The sequence below is a fragment of the Rattus norvegicus genome, chromosome 1 (assembly GCF_021556685.1).
Source record: "Rattus norvegicus strain SHRSP/BbbUtx chromosome 1, alternate assembly SHRSP_T2T, whole genome shotgun sequence".
Classification (NCBI taxonomy): Eukaryota; Metazoa; Chordata; class Mammalia; order Rodentia; family Muridae; genus Rattus; species Rattus norvegicus.
Window position 1 is genome coordinate 193,227,260 of NC_141534.1, and position 21,371 is coordinate 193,248,630.

The 21,371-nt window shown below is 46.0% G+C and overlaps 1 protein-coding gene across 13 annotated transcripts in view; it reads left to right on the forward strand.

Annotated features, from left to right (window-relative positions):
- Positions 1 to 21,371, forward strand: part of Katnip (katanin interacting protein) — a 166,341-nt gene that overhangs the window by 18,506 nt on the left and 126,464 nt on the right. For 8 of the 13 annotated variants that reach the window (XR_015630535.1, XM_087571703.1, XM_087571723.1 and 5 more), the window contains 1 exon segment: positions 1,524 to 1,579. The exons of the other annotated variants lie outside the window; for them this stretch is intronic. Coding sequence is in view for 5 of the 8 variants with exons in the window: in XM_087571703.1 (XP_087427829.1) it covers positions 1,524 to 1,579 (56 nt within the window). In the remaining 3 variants the exon portion in view is untranslated. 13 annotated transcript variants of the gene reach the window in all.

Consider the following 21,371-nt stretch of genomic DNA (forward strand, 5'->3'; position numbering starts at 1 on the left):
CATGGCTGCCAGGGGTCTAGACCTGTGAACTGTGGAGAGAGAAAAACAAAAGGTTACACTAAGGGATCATAGTGAGTGGAGCTGATGTGTTGCCCGGTCTCTGTTATTGTAACAAATACTTGAGGATATCAGATTGTAAAGAGGAAATGTCTGTTTGAGCTCACAGTCTCTTGGTTCATTATTCTGGGCCTGTGGTAAAGCAGGAACAACATGGTGGGAACATTTGGAGGATGCTGTTCACCTCATGGTGACCAGGAAGCAAAGAGAGAGGAGGAAGGGCTAGGTTCTCATTAAGACCTAATGTCCCTGCACTGGGTCCTATCTTCAGAAGGTTTTACCACCTTCCAGTAGCCACATAAGATGGGGCCAAGGCTTCAACACATAGCATCTTAGTCACTTTAGTTCTTACTGGGACAAAATACCTGAAAGCAACAACTTAAGGAAGGAAAGGTTTAATCTTGGCTTACGGTTTTGAGGTTCTGTTTGTCTAGCTATATTCTGCCATGGGGCCTATTCCCATGGCATGAATGTGCCAGGAAGCAGAGAACAGGGACCAGAACCAGATGTGAACATCACTTGCAAAGGCCAAGCCCCTACTTCCTGCATCTAGGTCCTATTCCTAAAAGCTCAAAGCATGACTTACGGACATTCAGGGTCCAACTTTAGAAGCAGATAACATAAAAACTATCTAAAACAATCACTTCTGAGACTTGGATTCCATCTCCTCCTCTGCCCCTGTACCTTTTTGATTCTGCCTTCTGAGGTCTCTTACCCTGTGGAACCTGTGGTTGTGGCTGTATTAGCCCCTGGGAGTCAAATGGGGCTTCAGTAGATACACTGACAACATACAGTGACTTCTGTTTTAGATTTCAGTACCAAGGCAGTCTGTTAGGAGCTTTTCTAGTGGACACTCCATCATAGGTGTGAAAACGTGCTTTGGGAAGGACACATTTGCAGCAGATGATGCCTCCTGAATTTACACATACCTTCAAATGCTAGTCTAAGGCATTCTGAGAAAAGCAGCGATTTTCTCTGAAATTGCCCATTATGTGAAGCGCATGTGATTACCTCTAATTCACTTCTGCACATCACCTGAGCTGTGAGTCTGGGGCTTGGTGCAGCACCTCAAAATGCACCCACCTAAGTTTATGGCTATGTGCATGGCAGAAGGCATTTTTATGGAAGGTGTTTTATGTAATTCCAAACAATTTAATAGAAATGTAATTCGACAGGGAAAACTACAGTCCCTTGGCCCTTTCAGAGTACAGATAATGGCCCAGATTAAAGGGCTGGTGCTTTGTTCATTATAGTCAAATACTGTGTATGAATTACCATTTTCTTTGCCGTTGGTCCATTTCAAAAGTGTGCCATTTTCCTATTATAATAACAGGCTGCGTTTTCTTAGAATCATCTCATTATGATTGGTCCTGTCTTTTCAGTTTGCAAATAAAAAGCTTTTGCAGTGATAAACTAGTTGTTCCCAAGCAGCCTTAATCTCTGCTTCTGCTTTTGAACTGCTACAGGTCAGGCCCTGCGGAAGGTGGAGAGAAGCCGGTCCTGCTCTCAGGAGAGAAAGGAGGTAACTACACCCCCTGCTATTTGCAAGAGCCTGGTGTAAACAGGCGTTCTGTGAGTCCTGGGCCAAGTGAGAGCTGGCTACTGGACTTGTCAACCCATTGTCACTTGTAACAATGATCTTTTGTGGAGCACATCAGCTGGCTTGCTGTGACACTCACCCCTGATTTCAGCCACTTAGAACAACAGCTGTGCATTTGGTTCCTGAGTCTGTAGTCAGCAACCTGGCCTCCTTTGGGGTTCTTGCTGACAGGCCAGGTGCCCCTGCTCTCAACTAGGGCTCAATTGTGTCTGCAAAGCTTGCTGGGTGCCAGTCAAGGTGCTTCATACTCCACATGCTGTCTCCTCCTTCAGCAAACCAATAGGGTTTACTCACATGGAGTTTCTAGAGTATAAGAGGATGGAGTGCCAGCGACAAAGACCTCCTGAATCCTGGATTTCCAAAGGGTACAGGGTCACTTCTGTCATTTCTAAGAAGAAAAGGTTGTTTTTTCAAGCTCAGCTGGGTCTAGGAGCCATAGGGCAGGCCAGGTTTAAGAGTGGGGAAAATTAACAGAGGGAACAGGGTAGGGGGGGATTCCCCCACCAAGACAGGAGCTCTCAGCCCAGATAGTCAAATAGTCTAGAACTTGCACTATAGCCCAGGCTGGCCTTGTACTGGAGACCCTCCTTCTCTTAAATTCTGGAATTACAGGTGTATGTCACCACACCTAGGACCAGGTCTCACTTCTTGTTCTTTTGGTTGTGACTCTAGCATTTGTCACCCTAGCTAAGCCCAAGGACTCACTTCTACACCATATTTGACCATTCTTGAAAGCTGCCCCACTATTTGCTCAGGATATCAGCGGGACTAAGGGATGGTGTGACAATGGTTATTATATGTGCTGTGTACTCGGAAGACAAGTAACCCTAGACCATCACTCTGCAGTGTGAGAAACTATCATAGGCAGAGAAAGTGGGCTCAAAGGGCTCATCTAATCCTATCTGAAGTATCAAGAAACTTTGCTGGTCTAAGGAGGTGGAATCAGCAGCTAATTGAATGCATTGATCTTCCAAAGAACTAGAGTTGGGTTCCCAGCATTTACATAGGGTGCTTTACAACCACCTGTAACTCCAGCTCCAGATCTGACACTCTTCCTGGCTTCCCCAGATGCTTGCACTCATGTGCACATACCCACACAGGCACACACATACACATAATTAGAAATAAAATTAATTGAAAGAAGAAAGGAAGAGAGGAAGGAAGAAAGAGAGGAAAGAAGAAAAAAGACAAGCTTTTCAAGAGCTGTGTGGATAGGCCTAAAATCTCCACTCTTGAAAAGCCAAGGAAGGATGATTTGAAGTTCAAGTTTAGCATAGCATGTAGAGCAAGACCTTGTCTAAGGGAACATGAAAGGAAAGAAGACTTTGCAGAAAGGGTGAAGACAGGCTGCCTCTTAAAGAATGAGTAGGAGTTATTTAGTTTAAGAAAACAACATGGTCAAAGTCAGAGAGACATGAATAAAGAAAACAGAAGACCTTTAAAGCCTAGGTGGGCGGAAACAGCATCCATATGTTTCCACTGGGCTCTGATCAAGTCCCGTGTTTCTGGGAGAGGACGGGATGTAAGGAATAAATGCAGCTTCATATTCTTTCTTCCTCTGCCCTCTCTTAGCAACAGAACCTCCTAATTGCCACTTTCCCAGGATCTCCATTGTGCCGATTGCCTGAGAGCATTTCAGATCATTTCTCTACTAAAAAGTGCTTGAAGTGAAAAACAAAACATGAGGCTGTTTATCTCAGTGCCCAGGTTTAATTCTGAAAGATAAGATGGCTTCAGGCCCTCTGTAGAGGGGGTGCTGGCTGACTATTTCAACTGTCCAGAAAAACAGAACAGCACAACAGCACTTTGCTGGCTTAGGGGACTCCCAGATCCCCTGAACTTGCCTTCTCCTACCCTGCCTTTCTGTACCCTTCCCTCACTACTTGGTAGCACTGTGTGCCTTATGTAGATGGCCAGCTATAGATTAAATCAAGTCACCATGAAAGGTAAGGCAAAGACCCATTGTCTCTGTCAGCATTGGTTGGAACAAGCAGCTGGGGACACTTATGTTCCTTTCCCAGTGACATCTGTGGCCTACTCTATCCCCAGAGGGTGAAATGTAGTTTCCACCTGGGTCAGATGAGGACTGTGCCTATGTGGAGTCATGGGCTGATACAGTGAGGGGGGGTATGGGTCCCAGTGAGCTTGCCAGGCCACAATCAACCCAAAGTAGTGTTATGTGACTCATGCCCTATTACAGTTTGGTCTGTCAGTCAGTCAGTTGGTCTATCTGTCTGTCTCTGTCTCTCTTCTCTTGCCCCCCTCTTTTCTTTTTCCTTTCTTTCTCCTATGTATGTGTGTGGTATGCATATGGGTAGTATATGCATGTGTGTGGAGACCCAAACTTGAAGTTGAGTATATTACTTGATTATTATTGTTCTTCAATTTATGAAGACAGGGTCTCTCCCTGAGCTCTGGGCTTGCCTATTCTATCTAGTCTAGCCAGCCAGCTTGCCCCAGGGATCCCCTATCTCTGCCCCCCAGGTACTGGGATTAGATATGTAGCTGCCAGTCGTGCCAGGCTTTTGTGTTGGTTCTGGGGAATCTGAATTGTGTCATTTTACCTGTGAGGAAATGTTTTATTCACTGAGCTATCTCTCCAGCCCTCCAACCTGTGGTCTTCCCACCTCTGCTTCCAGAGTGCTGGGATTACAGGGTTGGGTCATCACACCTGGCCTAACTGACAGTTTTTAGCTCTTCTGCTCTGGGTGTGGATCCAGACATCTGAATTCGTTAACTGCCAGCAGTGCCCACATGTAGCCAAGGATAAGAATGATTTTCCAGAGTGTGAGGCAGCCCTGTCTGCTGATCATGGGCTCCCTGTGTCCTGTGCACAGCCTGCCTGGCACCCAGCCCCTCAGCCACCACTGACTCCAGATACCACAGAGACAGGTACACACAGAGACTGACGGACAGCACAGAAGTACCCACATTCAGCTGCTGGGTTCCAGAGGAAAGAAAGGCTGCCTGGAAGAGGCAGGCTGAGCTGAGGTACTGGAAAGGGCACAGCTGGTTCTGAAATGTCCCCTGACGGTTGCTTTGCAGCAGCAAGTGCTTTCAGTTCAGTTGGTAAAAATATTCTTGGCCTTGCCTCTAACGAGTATTCATGGTTCCTGCCTGTAGAGATTATGTACTGTTTATGGCCTCTGGTCATGAATTATTAATGATTTTGAAATTGTGGCCATTGTAGTTTACTCAAAAATCATTAGGAAGCAAATTTGTCATACAGTGCTTAAGAAAAAAGTGAGAGAAAATCCCAGAGGAGAGACTGATTTTTATTCACCATCTAACCTAACCCTCCCATCTTCTCTCAGTGTGTGCACTGCTAACCAGGGGACATGATGGTAGGGGACATGTCCTCTTGCTGCATAGGAACCCCTGCAGCTCTATGAATTAGAGCCTCTATGTGCATTGAGGGCCAAAGTTTAGGTTCCAGAGCGGGTTGCATAGATCTCATGGCTGCGCAGGTGACCTCTGGCACCTTGAACCCTCTCACTTTGACAGTACTCTCCAGGGAGAGATAGTTTGCAGCGCAGCTGTCTAGTTCAGTTTGTTCAGTGGCATTTGCTCCATAGTGTCCCATAAATATATGGCTGTCTACTGTGTACGTGTCAACAGAGAGAAAACCCACAGTTACCCTTCTTCCTCTAGAGGTCCTGCTGGCTCAGGCTAGGCTTTAGGTGAATTCCAACCTTCCTACTTCCTGGATGGGTGTCCCCGGTAAGTAAGCCCTATTTAGGTTACCTCCTGGGCCTCTGCTTTTAACCACTCCATGAGCTCTCGTGATAATGGACTGCCATCTTTTGCAGTTGATTGGAGATTCTAAAAACCACTCATCTGTGAGCTCACTTTGTAAAGGACTGTAAAAGCCATTTAACTGTCCCATTTAGAAACCTTAAGCTTGCCTGCTTGTACATGCATGCACACTCTCACACCATTCCTCTGGGTGCAAGATTAAAGAAGCTTCTTTTTCTTTTCTCAGGCGAAGCAGGGGAGACCTGGATCTCAGGAACTAGCCTCCTCTGTCACTTCAATGTGCCACCAAGGTTAGGCTCTCACTCCAATTCATTGCTCTCTTCACTCTTCCTATCTAGGATCCCCATTCAGAGGCCAGGAGTGGGATCAGCCATCAATCAATGCTGGAGATATTTGGGAGAAGGAGCTGGGGATGTGGCTCAATGATAGAACACTTATCTAATATGCCGAGGCCCCAAGTTCAGTCCCCAACCTAGCAATAAAAAAGAAGCAGTTGAATGTTAACTATGTTCCTGATAGCAGTCCTCAGTTCCCTTTCCAAGACACAACCACTTATGTGCCCTTCCAATTAGTAGTCATAGGTGTTTCCATCCACCTACTCTCTTCTTGGTTCCTGTGTGCAGATGGGGGCTATGTGTGCATGTGTGTGCATGTCAGATGGGGGCTATGTGTGCATGTGTGTACATGTGTGTGCATGTGTGTGCATGTCAGATGGGGGCTATGTGTGCATGTGTGTGCATGTGCTTGCATGTCAGATGACATCTTGAGTGATGCTCCTGAGGTTCTGTCCATCTTTTTTTTTTTTTTCTTATTTTTTGAGAAAGTCTCTCACTGTTCTGGAATCCACCAAGTCGGCCAGAGAGCAGCATATAGCTGCCTGTCACCTGCCCAGCACTGGGATTGCAAATCGGTGCTACCACACCAGGCTGTTTAATTTTTTTTAATCAGGTTTTAGGGATTGAATTCAGGTCCTTGGGCTTGTAAGGCAAGCTCTATACTAATTGAACTATTTCCCTAGTGAAAATAGGTACAGTAAAGAAACCCCCAAAAAAGTTTATTCCAAACTTCAAAGGCTGTTTCCTGAGAAAGCAAAGAGAAGCAACAGGGGAAAGATTTCTGGGATTAAATGGGAATGGGAGAAAGGGGTCTTGTGAGCTGGAGTGGGGCTTGTGTGCAGGGAATGAGGGAGCCTAGAGGCTCACATTGGCCTTGACAGGTTAATAGGCACCAGTCATATGGTACTGAGGATCCAAGTATTCCTCTTGTTAGAGTAAGTGGGCTCTTTCTTCAAGTCCTTGAGGGAATGGGGACTTTTGTCTAAATGCCTGATCTTGGGAAAAGGACTTTCTTGGAGGACTACACACCCAGTCTTGTTTAACCCAATAGTGTGCAATATAGTCTGGTTTCTCCTCCTGCTGTGCTGTTTTTAGAGGAGGAAAGCGTTCATTTCAGGTTATACTTCCAGGTAACTGTCCATCAGTGAGAAATGTCTTTCTTTTATTAAATTGTGGTGCCTGTCTGTTGATCACTCCCATGACCTCCAGCATCTGCACTGAGTCCCAACTCCAACAGGTCTCTCTCTCCTTTCCCATCCCTTCTCTCTCCCTCCTCCTTCCTTTGTTCTCACACCTAACCCATATTGGAAGACTCCTGTGGACACATGGACTGCCTTTGTTCTTTTTATGATGTCTTTCTATTTCACCACAGATGTACTAGAACATCATCCTTTATTTGAAACTTTGGAGATAAGTGTGCTTCATTTTCTTAGATCTGGAAAGTAAGTGTCTCAGTGGGTCCTGTAGAAATACCGTGTGAGGCAGCACGTTCCCACATGCACAGGAAAGCATGAAGAACGTACCAAGTAGCGTAAGTGTAGTCTGCACAGTACGTGTTAGCTCAGATTGGATTTGGTACTGAGAGATACAGTGAGTGTACTGCTAGTTCCTCATAGTGACTGCCTAGGCTATTAACGGTCTCTTACTACAATAAAAATATTTTAAGGAATAATCAAATGCAGGGACACACTACACATGTACAAAGGCTGCCCAAGGTGAACTCCTTAAACTAGAATCAGTTGATCAAAGGGTATACACTTTACTGAAAGCACTAACTGTGAATGTTCCCCGTTATTTGCTAGTAGTGCTTGGAGGGCAGAGTTGTTAGCTGCCGACCATCTCTGGAGTGCTGGCCAGAATCAAGGCTGGCAGGCTTCGGTTACAGTGCTTGTATCCCATTGGCCACCCCAGGCTTCCCTAGGCTTCTCGTCTCACTGTGGACGGCAGCGGGTCTGTTTGTTTGAGAAGGACTTGCAGGTGTGTCTAGACGTTCAAATTTGAGAGCCATTTAGCCCTTAGCTTAGTGAGAGTGGTGGTTCCTGTAGGTTTCCCAACACTAACTACCCAGGAGCACACACAGCCTTCTTCCTTCTCTGATGTAAGTCCGTATCCTTGCATTGGCCTTCTGGGTAACTGAGCCATCCCTCCTTTCTCCTATATATATAAGATCTTATCTTTTGAAGAAAAAAATGTTTAGGTTCAGTGGTAGATAGAGTGCTTGCCTAGCATGTACAAACTCTAGGTTTGATCAATAGTGTGAGAAAAAGAGGGAGAAAGAAAGGAGGAGGAGGAAGAGAAGAGGAAGAAAAGGAGGGAAAGGAAGAAAACACTTAAAAAGGATAGGAGCAAGTGACGGGAGAATTCGTGCTGAGGCACTAGAGCCTGCTGTGGCAGTCAGCTCTCCAAATGTGCACTTTTACGGGAACGAAACCTTTTAGTTCGTATTTCTGGGCAAAGAATGAAATCCATTTTGGATTCAACTGCCAAATGCTTTCCCAGTGTGAAATTAGCATTGTCTGTCTTTCTACGTCAGGAGGTCTTGGTCTCTGTAGGTTTTGAGAAATTGTCTGGCTGGCTACTAGTAATGGTACCTCGAGACTTAAAAACTGGGCAGGCAAGTCATGCAGCAAGGTAGGAAGCCTGTGCCCACTGCAGTGAGCAGCTCAGCTTCCTGGCTCACTCTCGCTCGAGTAGCTCAGCCTCTGTGACTCCACATTGCCCTCTCAAGGAAGGGGTGATGCGACTGGTGCATACGGTTGTGGTAAGTATTCTGTAGCTGTATTGCACATCCCAGGAATTCTATAGATGTTGAAGATAATAGTTTTGGGCTTGCAGGGGGCAAATGAGCATGTTTGGGAGGTAAATGCCTTCAAAGCCAAGAGGCCAGACTGGCCAGATGGTTAAAGGCACTTGTGGCCAGTCTTGATGACCTGGCTTCAATCTCTGGGATCCACATGGTAGAAAGGTCAGATTGCCACAAGTTATCCTGTGATACACACACACACACACACACACACACACACACACACTATAGATAGATAGATAGATAGATAGATAGATAGATAGATAGATAGATAGATTAAAAAATTGTTTCAAAGCCAAGAGACAGAAAAGTGTTTTCAGGAAAGAGCTAAACACGAGCAAGCCCAGTGTTTGTCACTATGTAATGCCGTCAGAGAGCAGCCATAATCCTTCCTGTAGGACTTGCCTTACCTCTGAATCCCCAGCTGCCCTGAGACCCCTGGGAGCTGCAGGAGATAATGTCTTCAAACCAAGCCTTCGGAACCCCAGTCTAACAAGGGCAAGGCCAACACTCATATGCCAAACAGTAAAGAGAATCAATTTCTGATAAAATGCCGGGAAGAAGATTGACATGTCTAAAACCTTTCTGGTATCAGCTTAGCTTCCAGCACAAGATTAAACTCTAGGAAAAAAACCCCTCAGAGAGCTGCAATTTCTGAGCAGAAAGAGGCTGTTTTGGATAAGCAATGTGCCCTTGTACAGAGCATCATCAAAGTCTCCTCTATCCTCCGATCTGAGGCATGAAATTGCCTTTAACGCTTGTCTCCTCCCTCCACATGGGAAAAAGCCGTGTGTGGAATATAGAATGGGATTAGAAAAGGGAATGGTATCATCTGAGAAAGGTTGTGCCTGCAAGTGTCTCAGGAAAGATGTCTTCAGGGTGAAAGCAGCTCCACCACAGGGTGGGCAACAGCCACGTGAACCCATTCCTGCTGCCACCGCTGACATAAGGACACCTCCTCATCTCTGTGCTGTTAGCTCTCTGGTCATCTAGGTCTGGCAAAGGCCAGTGGCTTCAACTTTACTAGGATCCACAGCCTGGACTGGGGCTCTGTATAAGCAATAGAAGGAAGTCCTCTGCTGCCTCAGAGGTAGGCGGCATCCATGTCCACACTAAGGTTTCTGTTGCTGTGAGGAGACAGTGTGACCAAAAGCAACCTGGGGTGGAGAGGGTTTATTCCCCTTATCCTTCCATATCAGTTCATCATCGAAGGCAGCACAGGAGCCCAGAGGAGGCAGGAGCTGGTACAGAGTCATGGAGGAATGCTGCTTACTACCTTGCTTCCCATGGCATGCCCAGCCTGCTTTTTTATGGTGCCCAGAACCACCAGCCCAAGGGAGGTACCACCTATTGTGGGCTAGGCCTTTCTAAATCAATCACCACCACCACCACCACCACCACCACCACCACCACCACCACCACCACCACCAAAAACAAATAACTGAAACAAACAAAAAAAGAATAAAACAAACAAAAACCCTAGAGCGCAGGCCAGCCTAGTTGAGACATTTTCTCAGTTGAGGTTCCTCTTCCATAAGGACTCTAGCTTGTGTCAAGTTGATATAAAACTAGCCAGTCCAATCAGGTAGAGCTGGATCCAAGTGTTCAGACTCTGGACTTCTTTTCCCATGGCAATTCACTCTTCATGAAGACAGTTCTCTGTCTGTAGTAAGGTGGCTGCTGGTGTGGTCCAGGGACTGGAGTCAGAGAGTCTGGCTAGTAAACACCAAGGAGCCTTAGTTGTTTCATATGTAGGATGGCTATGGAAGCCGCCCCAGCCTCACGGGGAACTAGAGACTTGGAGCACCTACCTTGTAGCCCTGTGTAAGTAGTGTTTCCTCCCTTTCCCCTCCTCCTTTCTGACAGTGCCTTCCTTCACTGTCAGCAGTTCTAGCAGAAGGACCAGGAGGTTAGCCAAGTTTAGTGTCTAGACAGAGGCCTACCAGCTGGGTCACAAGAGTCGGGTGAGGAATCCCATATTAACATAGTTAGAAAGGGATAATTTCCCAAAAGAAAATTAGTTTAGCATCACAGAAGGCTGGGGAAATTATAGTGGGCAGGCAAAAGCCAGCCATCGACCACATGGCCATTTTATGACAGAGTGACAGCTGACAGATGGGTGTAGTCTGTCAAGAAGCTTCACACTGAAAGTCCATCTCCACTCACTGAACTCAGCAGTGCTGTTCTCTTTCATATGTGAGAAGTCTAGGCTCAGAGTGCAGTGCGCACGCCTCTGGTACCCTAGTAAGTACAGGACTGAGCCAGTGTGCTGTTGTGTGCCATCCGAGAAAGGTGCCCGCACGAAGCCCCTTGAGCACATTGCCGTTCTCCCGAGGCTCAGTTCTCTGTATGTAGAGTAGTGCTCAGCAGGCCTTTTCTCTTACTGGTGGGCAGAGTTTAGAGTGATAAACACCAGGCCCAGCCCAACTTTGGCCACATGCCACCACTTTTTCTGGTCCTTATTGTAGGCTTATAGTTACAAAAAGGACCCTGGCCTGTGTCCATGGACTGGACAGGTAAGTAAGAGGACAAGGTGGCAATGGCCAGATGGCATAAGACTCAATTGTTATTCACCTGATAGGTGGCAGTCAGCTTCCCCAACTAAAGGAATAGTTACGCACATGGGTTCTGATCAGAGGCCATCGAAATGGTTGCGGATCTCCCTGTTACACATGGTCTCTACAGAAGTTGCTTGCAGGGGCCCATGGATATGAGAAAGCACAGGCTGTACTTGGCATTTGTGTGCAACCTACTTGTTGTAAATTTATGTTATCTCTAGATGGCTTACAATCTCCAGTACTGTGTGGATGTCCTGGAAGTAATTGTCATGCTGCATCAGGGGTCACTGTCAGGGAACAGTGTCAGGCTACAGTCATCTGGGAGGAGGAAGCTATGGCTGCTTCTATACACACTATCAACATCTATACTTGGGAGAGGCTTTGCCATGGGTCTGAGGCATTGGAGTCTTTGTCATGGCCATGTTCATATCAACACTACACATTCAGTCAGGACTTCATCTGCTTCCCCTGAGAAATCTAACATTGTTCAGACAGCATCCTCAGGCCACTCAGGTTGGCTGATGGAAAGAGTTGTCATGGCAGAGCAATCTAGATCTAGGTCTGGGTCACATTGCCAAGGTTTGCATCCAGGCCATGCTACTTCATAGCTACAGTCTCTGGGAGTTATAGGCTCTCTGCACCTAGCTTATCTGAAGAATGGAGCTGCCAACTACCTCCTTGTGGAGTTGTAGAATTAATCAAGGGAGTAATATGTGTAGAGTCCCCAGAAGAGGATCCGCAAGTGCTGTGTGTTTTCAGTTTCGTTCTTCTGATCCCTCATTGGGCACTCTCTGCTCCATGCTGTATTGTCTGGTATCAGTGGGGTTGCGGCAGGAGAAGTGGCACTCAACATCTGTCAACACTGCCACAATGGGACCTGCGCCATCTACAGTTTTTAGTCTTTTTCTGATTCTTGAACCACTGAATACTAATTGTAGAGGAACTAGAACTTACATAAAGCTATAACAATTACTCCATTTTTACTACTGTGGTGGTTTGTATATGCTTGGCCCAGGGAGTGGCACTATTAGGAGGTGTGGCCTTGTTGGAGTAGGTGTGTCACTGTGGGTGTGGGTTTAAGACCCTCACTGTAGCTGCCTGGAAGTCAGTATCCTATTAGCAGCCTCCAGATGAAGATGTAGAACTCTCAATTCCTCCTGCACCGTGCCTGCCTGGACGCTGCCATGCTCCTGCCTTGATAATTGAACCTTTGAACCTTGAGGCCAGCCCCAATTAATTGTTGTTTCTTCTAAGAGTTGCCTTGGTTATGGTGTCTGTTCACAGCAGTAAAACCGTAACTAAAACAACTACCTAATCAATCTTGCTTGAAAAACATTTTTAATTATATTCCTTTACCTGTATGTGTATGCTCTTGCATGTTTATGTCACGGGGCATATGTGGAGGTCCAAGCACAACATTCAGGGGTTGGTTTTCTCCTTCTACATATGAATCCAGGAGGACCAACCCAGTTCCTTAGGCTTGGTAGCAAGCATCTCTGTCCACTGAACCATCTCGTGAACCTCTAGAGTTCACAAAATAACGAATACTTAAGAATTTTTTTGGATCATCTCATCTCTTAATTAGGTCCAATTAAAAAATGTCTTGCATTATGCATCTAACTTTAAAAATAGTTTTGTATTTCATGTTGTTATATATTTGGATATTTTGTCTGCATGTATATATACCATGTGTATGCCTGGTGTTCTTGGAGGCCAGGCAAGAACATAGGATTCCTTGGAACTGGAGTTGAAGATGGTTGTGAGTAGCCATGTGTGTGCTGGGCCTTAACTGCTGAGCTGTCTCTCCAGCTCCACTTTAACTGTTCCACTGACTAAAGTATAACTGTGTATAACGAAGTGGACGGTCTTAAGTGCATGCTCCTTATGAACTTATGTGTGAATGTGCCCATATTCACACTGCCTATGTCAAAGAGAGAGTATCCCAGGAGACTTGGTGAGCCTTCTTAGCTAACACCTCTCCAGAGCGACCATGACCTGGAGTCAGAGCAACACAATTTTGTCTGGTTTGAACTTCATGTAGGATGAGTCACAGTGTATGTAATTTTTATGTCTAGGCCTTCTTCTAAATGTATCTATAAAGTTTGATGGTTTGTGTATGCTTTGTGTACCAGAAGTTCATTCTTTGTCATTGTGGAATAGACCATCTGTTTTTCTTAGAAAATTTACATTGCAAAATAATTAGAACAAAATGTCATTACTAAAAAGGTTGTCTTTGTGTATTACCTATACCTCATGGGGCTGAGGAGGTGCCACACTGGGTGAGAGTGCTTGCTGAACCTGAGTTTGAATCTCCAGCACCCATATGAAGTGGCCACTTATGCTTATATTCCAAGCATTGTGGGGAGAGACAAGCAGATACTGAAGGCTGTTTGGATAGCTAGCCTTGCTGAACTGCTGACTTCAGGTTCAGTGAGAGACTTTGCCTCAAGGGAATAAGAAGGGGATTTAAGACACTTGTCATCCTCCTCTGGCCTGTATACACATGTGTGCACATGTACCTCCTACAACATACCACATAGTCCTCATTTCATTCTTTCCCACTATTAGCAGTTTGATCCACTGGATGTTTTTTCTTTATTTCTTTCTCTCTCTCTCTCTCTCTCTCTCTCTCTCTCTCTCTCTCTCTCTCTCTCTCTCTTTCTTTCTTTCTCCCCCCTCTCTCTTTTTCTAGAAGTAGAATTTCTCTCATTATGTACCTCAAACCTCCCTTAGCCTTCCAAGTGCTGGGATTCTAGGTATGTGCCAAGACATATGGCTCATGATACTTGCCTTTCTAGAACTCTCTGTTTAAACACTTCTTTATTGTTCAATCAAAAGTACATTTGACCACAAACAACAGAAAATCCCACTAAGAATGCCCTAAACCAGCCACAAGCAACCTCTATTTAAAAAGAACCAGAGAGTAAATAATCACTTGACTGCTTATGTGCATGTATAGTCTGAGTTGCTCCTCTTCATCGTCTTAACCGTTGTCCTTGTCTTTGAACTCACTATTAAACCAGGCTAGCCTCAAACTTAGAGATCTACCTGCCTCTGCCAAGTGCTGAAATTAAAAGCATGTGCTACGGCACCCATCAGTTTCTCATTTCTGTCATGCAACCTTAGTGAGTGTTCCTCGGTTCCATTACAACTTTATAAATGTATGTGGCTGGCCAGTTTTGATCTGATTGGAATTTACAGACCCTTGGCCTAAATGATAAGATGAATTTGGTTGTTGTAAAACTGCCAGTAGTCTTATGAGAAAAACTTAATTTTTACTTAAAAAAAAATTTTTTTTTAAAGCTCATCTAACTGAAACCTTGCCAGCAGTGAACCCTGCACCTTCTCGGGCCGTATTCCTGTGTTGTGGATGCCTCCATGCAGTCTTGTATGTAGAGCAGTGACGTTTGCTCTCACTGTATCTTCAGTCTTTCCTTAGTCTTCATCTCTGTTTCAGTGGTTACATCTTTCTCTGTTGAATTTCAAATTAACTCTTTCCTTTATAGGCACTTACTGTTTGATAGATGCAATATCTATCTCCCTTTACCCTTCTGATCATAATAAATATAGTTATTGGGTTTTTGTTTTGTTTGTTTGGTTGTTTGGTTGGTTTGGTTTTGTTTGATTTGGCATTGGGGCTTTTTGTTTGGTTTTGGCTTTTTTTGAGAAAGAGTCTCTACTCAGATCCATCTGTCTTGGCCTTAACCACCAGAAAAGTAAACAGAACAGTTCTGAGCCAGGAGGTATGGCTTATATATGTTATGAGGGCTCTGTTTACTTCACTATGTGTCTGATTATTTTTCACGATGATCAGATTGGGACGTGTTGTCCCTCTTGTGGGTTTTCCTAGTGTGGGATTTTGACTGTGTTCCTTGATTGCCTGTCTTCCTCTGGATCCTGATTTTGTTGTTTTTGTCTTTTAATGTAATTTACCACTCGTGATTGTGGGCATTGGACCACATTTGCTGAAGTAGTGTGACACTGATCCATTAGTTTGTCTTCTGAGCCCGGCCCTGCTCACTCTTCCTCCAGATGTGTCATGCCTTTCTGTACCATAAGTCCACCATCATAGTTCCTGAACACCGAGCAGGTGGAAGGACCACCTTCTCCTGCTTCTTGTGTTTCCATTTAGTTTCTGACTCCAGTTTGGTGCCTTATCTCCCTGAAGACTGTACTACCTCTGGGTCTGAAGCAGCACACAATACCTTCCCCCATGCCCTGCTCCTTCCTAGCTTCTGTTTCTGGGTTTCTTTTTGCTAACCCAGTTCTGTCTGCCATCCAGTTCTCAGGATTTCTTAACATTTGAAATCTGCCATCAGTACCCTCATTTGCCCAGACTGTCACAGGTTTAAGTGGTGTTGCTTGTTTGGATGTGGGTGAGGAGAGACTACTGTGCAGAGTTGCTCTCCTGTGCCTGAGCTGATCCAGTCTGATCAGTGCTCATGGTGACTTCTCATAGCATGATGTCCATTTTCCTAGCCACCTTCCTCTGCCTCGGAAACCATGAAAAAGCCCAGCTATGGAGTTAGTGTAGACTGTCGGGACTGTGTGCTCTCTAGTGATGACTGGTTTAGATGTTCTTTTGCTCCAGCCTACTTGGCAAAGTCTCTTCACTTCGTTATGCCTCACCTCCTCACCTGTCAAAGGAGGACAAAAATAATAACAGGCACTTTATAAGCTAATGAAAGTGCTCCTTGAAATAGTGGTGGGTGCCAAGTGCTCAACTTGGGGCTTGGTGCACAGGAAATACTAAAACACTTTAGTACATATCTTCCTCTCTTGTTCTGAGCAAACATCCCTCTGGTTTCCTTCGTCCTCCCTTTCTTTGTTGACAGGGTGTCACCTTGCCTCCCAAGTGCTCGGGTTATAGGTATGCACCACCACATGTAGCTTAGGGCCAGTGTTCCTAGTATACTTATTGTTTGTGTCGTGCCAATAGTTTTTGGAGTTACAGCACATCGCTAGCTTTCTGAATACACGTATGCGGGTGTGTGTAGATCAGAGGTCAGTGTCCAGTGTCTTCCTCAATTGCTCACCATCAGTCTCTCACTGAACCTGCAACTCCTCATTAGGCTAGGCTATGGAAACAGTGAGCTGCAAGGACTGCCTGTTCCAGCACTGGGGTTGCAGCCCTGCATGGCCGTGCCTGCCTTTTACATCTGTGCTAGGGACCAGAGCTCAGGCCTCTAGGCTTGCACAGCATGAAGCTGTCTCCCCAGCCCATACTGCGGACTTTACACTCCGTCTTCACTCTTGTGAACTTTCCTTCAGTTGTGCTTCCTCTCCCACTGCTTCCTTGTCTGGGACCTTTCCCTTCCCAATGCAGTCTAGCAAACCTTCCATGGCCCATCTCTGCCCTGTCAAAATTGTCCTGAACTTAGATTCCGTCATCCATTTGTCTCCCATCTAGATGTCATCCTCAGACTTTATAAACAGCCTCTAACAGCCATTGATAAAATTATGGCCTGAGATGGGACCAAGGACAAAGTCCCATGGCATGCCACCCTTCCCAGGAAGAGTAATTTAGATGGCAGGGTAAGATGATGAATCTGCTCAGTTCCTGTAATAGGATGTCCTTGAGGCTTGATTATGATAATATTAGCAGCCACAGGGTGGGTGTTATTTACCATAGCCAGGCACTGAGGTAAGTGTTTTCCATGTACTGCTATTATTTCTTATAGTACCTCTGCAAAGTCTTGCATTACTCAGGACTTGAATTTTTTTTTTAAAGTCTATCTGGAGGCAGCAGAAGGGGTCTGTGTACTGCAATGCAAGGCTCTGAAGAGGGGGTGCTTTTCAGAATCCAAGAGTAGGGAGGGTCATGAGCAGATGTCTGTAAGCTCCCGGGATGTCCTCTTCTCAGCTTCTATTTTGATAGTTCACTCTTACTTCAACAGTCTTCATGCTTGGTGCAGGCCAGTTCTCTGGCTTCCTTTCTTTATTTCTTATTTTTTTCTTTTCTTTGTCTCTTCAGAAGAGGTCTTGCCAGGTAGACTTCACTGGTCCAGTGAAGTTCATCTAATCCTCCTGCCTCATCATTCCAGGTGCTGTGATTATAGGAAGGAGCCACCATGACTAATTTAGCCTTCCTGCTTTCTTAGTTCATCTGGCAGAAAATCCAATGACTTCTAAATTTGTTTACCCCCTTAGGAGAGTAGTCAGGCCTCTATCCCATCAGCACCCAGGCAGGAAGATGTGGGCTAAATAGTGATGAGTGAGGGAAGTGGGGAAGGAGGGAGGGATGGATGGAAGAAGAGAGGATAAGAGAGAATATCCTAGACCTTCTAATCTAAGCTTCCTAGGATTATTGGCTCCTGGGCCACCCGCAGCCAGCAGCACGGTCACAGGTCTTGACCAGCTTCCAGGAATCTTAGACTGTGACTTGTGACAAACAAAACAGGGTTGAGTCCACAGTCCAGCTGCTTGTTTTTATTTGACAAATGAAAGGTCCTCAGGCTAGATGTGGTGTCAGGGAGGGCTGGCCAGTGTCCGAGGTCTGTGATGTCAGTCTGTCCTTTGTGCTCAGTGGGAGCCATGGTTGACTCTTGTCTAGAGAGCTTGCTTGGCACTTTTTCCTTGCAGAAGTCTCAGAGCTTCGAGTTTCATGGAGACCATGGAGTCAGCGAGGCTAGGCTCTACCTCAGTGCTTCACCTTCTGCAGCCGGAAAACAGGGAGGATAGCAATGGCTGCTCTACAGTTGGGATGATCTGGTGACCTTGTGCACACAAAACCCTTGGCAAATCCTTCACCCAGCACAGAGCCCTAGGCTTTCCTAACCATGCAATGGTGGAGAAAGGCTCAGGGTCCAGGGAAGAAAGACTTCAGTCTGTAAGACAGGGGCTTCGGGAAGAATCGCACTGAAGCAGCTTTAGTTGGCAGAAACGGGGAGAAGAGGAACAGAATCAGTGTCAACTGCAAGCAAGATCACAGGGGCCACAAGCAGTCCCCTGTGAGAAGGAACACATAGCACACAGGGTGAACGGCTTGATGGTGAAGACTCTGTCATCATTCATCTGTTTATTCCTTCACCTTTAATATGTGCCATTGTGGTTAGAGACAGACTCTGAGCAATAAATGAAATACGAAGAACATCAGAAAAACAACTGGGCTGAGGTTGAGGCAGCACAGAGTGTGAGAGTTGTTAGGTCAGGACTTGAGGAAGTTCCTGTTGAGCTTAGAGGAAGTGATAAGCCACTGGGATCTCTGGGAAACAAAAGATCTGTAGAGGGAGCAGCATGGGCTAGAGCAGGGGATCCAGGTGAGCCACTGTGGAGCCCCAGCAAGCTGATGGCTGTTTGGGGGCAGCAGTGGAGGGTACTGGGAAGGGGCTGGTAGCTGTTATGTTGGATAGGGTGAATGGGAAAGAATGGGATGAAAAGAAGGTCTGGCAAGTCAGATAAAGGTGTGAAAAGTTTCAGGGGAATGCTAGAAAGGTGGCCCACAGCAGACTGCAGGCATCTCCATCATCTCACTGCAGAGGGAGCAGCAGTGATTCTCTGGAGGCTATCTAGAACTGAAGAGCCACGATCCTATTCACTTATTATTTGATTGTCTGTTTTGGAGGAGAGAAGGTGATTTGACTTGTTATTTAAATAACACTCAAAACTAGCTTGCTTATAGATAAAAAGTTACTGTTAACCAGGCTGAAATGCTAATTCTTTTTTCCATTTTCCCCTAACCTCTCTTGGAGTAACAATTGCCACTGAAACCTGGCGTGCATTCTTCTGTACCTTTCTTTGCGTGTGTGCTTGGCTGAATGGCCCACAAAATATGTGTAGCATTTGTGGTGGTTTTGGCTCAGTTTATAGCATTGTCTATCTTGAGTAGCTATTGGCTCATGTCTTTTTAACCTGTTGTAAAGGTTCAAATATATGCTGATTTAAAAAAAACACAAATAATTTTCATCTAAAGCAAAACAAAACTGGGCATGGTGACATACCTATAATTTGAGAAGCTAAGTAGAAGTTCAAGGCTAGCCTCGGCTACATAGAGAGTTCTAGGCCATCCTGGGCCACAGAGTGAAAATGTGTCTCAAAAAGTCAATCAATCAATCAATCAATCAATCAAACAAACAAAGAGGACTAATGGGGACAAATGTATTGCAGAGGGTTTAGCTATCCCCACTGGAGGACATTGGGATATTTGAACCAGCTTTCTGTACCTTTTCCTAGGACCCCTATGAGTCCCTTTCAGATGGGTTCTAGGGACTAGAAAGGCCCAGTCCCAGGTGACAGTGAATATACAGTGTTCTGTCTTTCCTATTTCATTGGATTCTATCTCTTTTCTCAGAGTGCCTGTGTGATCTGGCAGGGGTACAGTGCAGCAGTGGACTCGCTCAGATCTGGTTGAGAGCAGGCTCTTATGAAAAAGTCTTGTTCCTAGGGGCCCAGAGCCCATAAAGGTGGTGGGCTACTCTCACCCTTAAGAATACGTTCCTTGGTTGGTTAAACACTACCTTGGGGGCCAGAAAGACTCTTGAGCCCTTCCTTTCATTTTGAAAACAGAGCAGTCTGCAAGCCTGACTTTTTTCCTGCCAGCTTCTGCCATTCCTAGACTACTTCTACAGCTTGAAGGCACCCCTTTGACAGCATGCCAGGAGCAACATTGTAAAAGCGCTATTTTGATTAGAGGAGGCCAACTACCCTGTCACAGGCTCCCTTCTTCCCTGCTGATGTTCCACATCCTGCCTTCTGCTACCGATACCATTCTATGCTTGCCACTGTAACAACAACACTTTCAAGGATTGGTGCACAGCCTCAGGCTGTGATTGTCACTAGCCAAGCTGCCTGATCTGAAGGTGTGATGGCAGTCTCTCTCTGGGAAGCAGACCCAATCCTACCCCAGCTGCCTTCCCTGAGATAGTCTGCCCAGCTGCTTCCTGCATGGAAAGTAAAGTTACTTTGAAAAATGTAAGACTGGGAAGATGACTTAGTGGGAAAAGTGCAAATGTGAGAACAGAGTTTGAATCCCAAGCACCCAAAGAACAGTCAGGCATGGTGTGCTTCTATATAAGCCCAGTGCTGAGGGTACAGAGCTAAGAGGATCCCCAGGACTTGCTTACCAGTCAGTCTAGCTGAAATGGGGAGTCCATCTTCAGGGAGAGACCATGCTTCAAAAAACGAAGGTAGTGACTGCTGCACATGGTCGTGTGTACATCTGACACCCACCACCTGTGAGGCAGAGGCAGATGGGTCTCTAAGTTCAAGTCCAGTCTGGTCTATACAGAGAGCTCCAGGCCAGCTAAGGCTGCATTGTGGTACCCTGTTTCAAGACAAAACAAAATCCTAAGGTGGAGGATGATTCACCTCTGGAGATGACTGCCATTTTTGGACTCTCTCCCAGTTCCTTCCTTCCCTCCTGTAACACCAGCTCCAGGGGACTGAATGCCTCTGACTTCTTCGGGTCCTTCCATTCACATATGCATACCTACACAGGGACGCATGCATGTAACTAATATAAACAACAAGCCCGCCAGCCATCCTCCTCTGCCTCTGTGCGTGTCCAGCCATCCTCCTCTGTGCGTGTCCTCCCATCCTCCTCTGTGTGCGTGTCCTCCCATCCTCCTCTGTGTGCGTGTCCTCCCATCCTCCTCTGTGCGTGTCCTCCCATCCTCCTCTGTGTGCGTGTCTCCCATCCTCCTCTGTGTGCGTGTCCAGCCATCCTCCTCTGTGCGTGTCCTCCCATCCTCCTCTGTGTGCGTGTCCTCCCATCCTCCTCTGTGTGCGTGTCCTCCCATCCTCCTCTGTGCGTGTCCTCCCATCCTCCTCTGTGTGCGTGTCCTCCCATCCTCCTCTGTGTGCGTGTCCAGCTTCTTCTTGTTAGTTTGCTATCATCCTTAACCAGGCTCACAACATGGAGTCCTGACTTCTCAGCCTGGCCCCTCAGATATCAAATCCAGGAACTGGCAGCTTTGTGATACACACCCACATGACAACCATATTTCAGATTAAAGATCGGAGACCATGGTCTAAAAAAATTAATTGCGTTTTGGGGACTTGGGAGTGGACAGTTTTAATCTGGGTCATTGTGGGAAATCCTGGCTAAATCAGGATTATCCATGAAATGCTCTGGAGGGCAGCCTTTGATATAAGTCTCAGATCTGCTGTTGCAGCCCAAGGTCAAGGAGGAATCATGAATTACCCTAGACCCCCAAATTTGATAATATTCCCTCCTACTCCTGTTCCTAGGCCTTGGTCAGACAAATCCCTTCCACCCACTCCAGGCCTCTAACACCTATGTGAGCACAGCACAGCCCAACCCC